This window comes from Stegostoma tigrinum, chromosome 12 (assembly GCF_030684315.1).
Source record: "Stegostoma tigrinum isolate sSteTig4 chromosome 12, sSteTig4.hap1, whole genome shotgun sequence".
Taxonomy (NCBI): domain Eukaryota; kingdom Metazoa; phylum Chordata; class Chondrichthyes; order Orectolobiformes; family Stegostomatidae; genus Stegostoma; species Stegostoma tigrinum.
In genome coordinates, this window is record NC_081365.1 from 80,871,298 (window position 1) to 80,873,985 (window position 2,688).

General features: G+C 41.0%; 1 protein-coding gene across 1 annotated transcript; it reads right to left on the reverse strand.

The window, feature by feature from the left end:
* Positions 1 to 631: 631 nt before the first annotated feature.
* LOC132210421 (probable G-protein coupled receptor 139) lies at positions 632 to 2,363 on the reverse strand. Its single transcript, XM_059650011.1, has 2 exons — positions 2,255 to 2,363; positions 632 to 1,563 (listed from the first exon to the last, which is right to left on the reverse strand). Exons 1-2 carry the CDS (start codon positions 2,322 to 2,324, stop codon positions 632 to 634), a joined length of 1,002 nt encoding a protein of 333 aa, XP_059505994.1. The 5' UTR covers positions 2,325 to 2,363.
* Positions 2,364 to 2,688: the final 325 nt, after the last annotated feature.

Here is a 2,688-nt window from a genome sequence, read left to right on the forward strand (position 1 = left end):
CTGCCCTGACATGGTGAACAGTTTGAATTTACTTACTTTCTGCACAGAATCATACAATTCCTACATTGTGGATATAAGCCATTCGGCCCATTGTGTCCACATCGACCCTCTGAAGAGCACCCCCACTCTATCCCCATAACCCTGTATTTTCCATGACGAATCCACCTAGCCAGCACTCCCTTGGACACTATGGCCATTTCAGCATGGCCAATCCATGTGACTTGCACATCTTGCGATTTTGAGAGGAAGCTGTAAAACCTGGAGGAAACCAATGCAAAGAGATAATGGGAACTGCAGATGCTGGAGAATCCGAGATAACCAAGTGTGGAGCTGGATGAACACAGCAGGCCAAGCAGCATCTTAGCCTAAGATGCTGTTTGGCTTGCTGGGTTCATCCAGCTCCACACTTTGTTATCTCGGAAACCCATGCAAACATGGGTTGCATGTGCAAACAGATGTTTGCCTGAGGCTGGAATAAAATCCAGGTCCCTGGTACTATGGTGCAGTATTGCTAACCACTGATCCACCGTGCTGCCATGCCACCGTGACAAGGTCAGAATCTCATTCTCAGGACGATTGACATTCATATATACAGCAAACCAGACAAAACATCATTTTAGTTACGAGATATTTATTTTTTGGTTTGAATTAACATGCTCCATATTAAAAGAAAATCATGAAATTCTTTCCAAGGAGACTTCAGAACATTTCTCAGCTCTTCTCTGAATTTCCTCTGGGTTGCTGCATAAATACATGTGTTTGTGCAGGAACTCAAATACATGAGCAGATATCCAGTTTCCGTGGCTATATATCCAGGATTTGAGTAATCACCTTGATAATAAACACTGCTTGATAGTCGAGTGGCTGCAAAACTTCCAACAGATGTTAACCACAACAGAATAAAGCTGCCTGACACAGTGAATAGTAATATGATGGATTTCCTCCGATTCTTCACCTCTGGATCACTCTGTATCTCACTTCCCTTAGTTCGGAGTCCCTTGCGTGTTCTGTTAGCCAATAAAATACGTCTGACAGTCAAAGAATTAAACAAGGCCATGAGAGTGAAAGGAAGCAAAACTACTGATGTTGACTGCAGCCAACCGTACACTGACCATGCGGGTATTGTATAAACAGCTGCTTTTGTCCTGCACCCCCATTGCACATTGTTAATTATCTGTTCAGCTTCATATAAAAAGAACATAGGAACACCCTTTAAACAAGTCAGGACAGAAGATGTTACCATAACTGTTGTTGCAATTCTCTTGGTGCAGAACTTTTCTTTAAAGTCATGACAACAGATTGCCACAAATCGGTCAAACGTGAATGTGACTGTGAACCACACTGACATGTCTAGAGTGGCGAAAGTTATGTACAACACAAATTTACATACAGCAGTGTAAGACAGAAAAGAATATGGAAAGTGATAATTAAATATCAAGTACACAATCACATTGAAAATCATGACGACTAGGTCAGCTACTGCCATGCCCACCATGTAGACAGAGACACATTTCGAAAGGCCACACTTACCCCTGGAGAGAATCACAATGGTCATAACATTTGCTGTAAGAAACAGACAGAGAAGTGGAAAATTATTGTGGCCTACATGGAAAGGTTATATCTATTATTTCTTCCGTTGGCTTTCAGGAGTGCTGTTTATAGCATATACAATATACAGTATCAAATATCCTTTTAATTGTCATTTGTGTCCCATTCTAATAGTACAGTGAAAAACCTTTCCAATGTCTGCCTTCTTATGGTAACATCATAGGTACAAATACCTAGGTCTAATTCTTGAATACAGCAAAGGGATAAAAGTAGTTGATAAAAGTAATATGTAGTTCAAAATAAGTTAAAAATAGGAATATATTAGCGGGTACATTAGGTGTTAACTTTACAATGTTTAATCATATACATTAATGGGAAGGTGCAGACACAAAACGTTAGCAGGCTGAAAAGAGGATTAATAATGGGAGTCACTCAAATATAGACACTGCAGCTGTACAAGGGGCTGGTGGGTGGAGGGAGGGAGAGGGAGAGTGAGAGAGAGAAATTCTGTGCTGTATGGATGAATTTCAAGCTCCCATTTTTCATTAACACCTCCCTTGCCACAAACATATTTGAAACATTGAATTTCAGTGGCTCTGGGATTGTGCAGCACTGGTGTAAGAGAGGAAAATGCGAAAATATCTATCAGGCACCAAACCTTCACCTCCCGTGACAACAATTTACCAACAAGGATTCACTGACTTACCAGGAACACCAAAGGTTGCCAGGACAGGATAGTAAATTTCCTTTATCTGGAGGATTGCTGCCAGCCCCATTTTATTTCTAAGGGAATGGGAGTTCACTTTGCACTGATGTGTTCCAGGACAAGTGCAGATCCTATCCACAGGCAAATCCCATTTATGGATCTCGCAGTACCCAGGTGATAAAAGTCAATTACACCATATGGAATTTTAACTACACTCATTAAACAAATAACATCACATTTTCTGCTTCCCTGCCCTCGCCTGGGAACAGTATTACAGAATAATTACAGTGCAGAAGGAGGTCATTTGCCTGAATATACTTTATTATCCAATGCAAATCTCCTGCCTTGTTCATGCACATTCCTTTTATCTTTCTGCATGATTCTGGCCCATTCTCCTAGCCTATGGATATCCACCTGCAACCTCTATCTCCTCA